Source organism: Lactuca virosa, chromosome 8, assembly GCF_052849685.1.
Source record: "Lactuca virosa cultivar CGN04683 chromosome 8, Lactuca_virosa_CGN04683_v6, whole genome shotgun sequence".
NCBI classification, from domain to species: Eukaryota; Viridiplantae; Streptophyta; class Magnoliopsida; order Asterales; family Asteraceae; genus Lactuca; species Lactuca virosa.
This window is the reverse complement of record NC_136433.1, coordinates 40,270,070-40,272,561: the sequence shown is the minus strand read 5'-3', so window position 1 is coordinate 40,272,561 and position 2,492 is coordinate 40,270,070. Positions and strand designations below refer to the sequence as shown.

General features: G+C 32.7%; 1 protein-coding gene across 1 annotated transcript; it reads right to left on the bottom strand.

The window, feature by feature from the left end:
- Positions 1-227: 227 nt before the first annotated feature.
- LOC145132979 (cyclin-dependent kinase B2-2) lies at positions 228-2,179 on the bottom strand. Its single transcript, XM_079067936.1, has 8 exons — positions 1,833-2,179; positions 1,441-1,582; positions 1,282-1,343; positions 1,097-1,208; positions 934-1,027; positions 777-846; positions 549-687; positions 228-471 (listed from the first exon to the last, which is right to left on the bottom strand). The coding sequence occupies exons 1-8, from the start codon at positions 2,048-2,050 to the stop codon at positions 376-378; spliced, it is 933 nt and encodes a 310-aa protein (XP_078924062.1). The 5' UTR covers positions 2,051-2,179; the 3' UTR covers positions 228-375.
- Positions 2,180-2,492: the final 313 nt, after the last annotated feature.

Here is a 2,492-nt window from a genome sequence, read left to right as displayed (position 1 = left end):
GACTTAACTTAGTAAACTAGGTTTGGGATGTCAATAGGGGACTATGAAATCTTAGACTAGTTGTTCTCTTCATTTGAACTATCTAGAGGAGTAACTGATTTTTATAGCATAAATTATTATTGTAAAGTAAATATACTAATAAAAAAGAATATGTTATCATATTAAAGATATTTTCTAGTTCTATTTTAATGCGTAGTTTAGTTGATGCGATTCCAAGGCCAAATTAATTGCAGATCAATAACATATTATTTTGCATTAGAATCTGAAGAAAATTGTATAACAAATAGAATGAAACAACATGTTGACATTTTGTTATCTATCAAAAACTTTCAAAAAAAAAATGAATTATGCTCGAGATAAGCAACGACAAGAACTTCATAAATGGGTCTTGTCCACCAGATCATCAAAATACGGATGCTCCATTGCCTTCTTTGCAGAAATCCGTTTTGATGGCTCATACTCCAACATTTGCTGCCCAAATAACAACAATATATCAAAGTTTATAAAAATTGGTTAATAAAAAAGAAGTTAAATTTATATTTAATTACCGAAAGAAGATTAAGCCCATCGTCATCAAGATTTGGCACACAGGTTGAAATTGGCTTAGGCTTCCATTGAGGATATTCATGCCAGTCTTTAAGCTTGCTAACTCCTGGCCAGATTTCTTCATTTGGAGTACCCAACAATCTGAATATTCATAAATATCACAATAATAATAATCAAGAATTTAATTATTTAAACAATGAGAAATTATAATCTTGTTATGAAATATGGACCTGAAAATATGCAGGAGCTGTTGAAGCTCTGAATCACCAGCAAAAAGAGCAGTTTTTGTGACTAGTTCAGCTTCAAATTTGAAGAACAAATTAGTGTTTTTTTTTTTTTTTTGACTTAATACATAAAGGACTTAATTAATTCAGAAAGAAGGAATACCAAATATGCAGCCAACAGACCACATGTCAACAGCTGTTGAATAATGAGTAGCACCCAAAAGGACTTCTGGAGCTCTATACCAAAGGGTTAATATCTGAAATGATACAAGTTATTTAGCAAACTTGTAATTAACTTTTTAACAGATTTAACCATTTTGTTATACCTCATGAGTATACTTCTTGATTGGTAGAGTAAAAGCTCTAGCAAGTCCAAGGTCTGCTATTTTAAGTATCAATGTCTTTTTGTCCATCAAGAGATTGTGGGGCTTAAGATCCCTAAAACAAATGAGAAAAGAAATCAGAAAGATTCTTTTTGAATTTTCAAGAAAGAGAAAAAGATCTTATGTACCTGTGTAATACACCATGGGCATGGCAGAAAGCAACCCCCTTACAAAGCTGGTACATCAAGCACTGCATTAAACAGCACAAAACGTTACATGATAAGATTATTGATGAAATCAAAGAAGAAAATAAAGAATGGGAAGTGGGATGTTAAGACGATTTTTACCTTGACGACGTTGGGTTGAATGTTTTCACCAGTTTGCCGAAATGATCTGATGAATTTCTTTAAATCGGTTTCCATGTACTCGAAGACCAAGTAGAGGACTGTCTTCCCATCTTTGTTTACACCTTGCTTCACATCCAACAGCCTGTTTGATTTCGTTAATGGCAGTCAAATCCAGAACGAATCAATACCATTTCGATTTGATTACTAAAAAATCATAGATAGAAACATAAATCGGATACTCATAATATAACCTAAAACCCAAAGAAGAGTGATTCAAATCAATAGATTACAAATCAAAATTCCCGTTAGAATAATCAAAATGGAAAACCAGTTGCGGAATCATCAAATTTCAAAACCCTAGTGGTAGTAGGAAAATGAAATCGAAAAAATACTTGACGACATGAGGATCACGGGAGAGCATTCGCAAGATCGAGATCTCTCGAAGCGTTGTTGGGGGGACGCCTTCATCGTCTTCATGAAGTTTGGTTTTCTTAAGGGCGATGATTCTTCCGGTGGCTCTCTCTCTGGCTCTGTATACTTTGCCATAGGTTCCTTCTCCGACCTTCTCTAGCTTCTCGAAGGCCTCCATTGCAGTTTTGGTGGACTCCATCTCTCTCTATCTCTCTCGAAGAAAGAAGAATCGTCAGAATAAAAAAGGCTTTCAGACGAAGAAGAAATGGCGTGGATTTTATACAGCCGTTGAGGAGACCGACTCTCTTGTTGTCTAACGGCACAACAATGTATTTTGAAATTTGAATATGTGTTTTAACATTCGTTTTTTTATTATATAGGTGTATAAAAAGAAATATATTTTTTCTATTTATCTCATTATATTATATATATATATATATATATATATATATATATATATATATATATATATATATTAATTCAAAACCGACTTGGTTAACAGTAAAGTTTGTACATTCATATTTTTGGCACCAAATTACCTTGTATTTTCAATTTCACCCACCGCCTTTACCTTCAGTTTCTTTTTTGTTATATATAAATTATTAAAAACAACCCACTTCAACCCCAATAATTTATATATA

Bases quoted from the DNA above. Each gene is read 5' to 3' on its own strand.
- LOC145132979 (XM_079067936.1), bottom strand. From the start codon at position 2,050: ATGGAGTCCACCAAAACTGCAATGGAGGCCTTCGAGAAGCTAGAGAAG. The intron at 1,583-1,832 runs GTATTTTTTCGA...GAAATCAAACAG, and splicing joins CGTGATCCTCATGTCGTCAA to GCTGTTGGATGTGAAGCAAG. The intron at 1,344-1,440 runs GTAAAAATCGTC...TGTTTAATGCAG, and splicing joins TTCAACCCAACGTCGTCAAG to TGCTTGATGTACCAGCTTTG.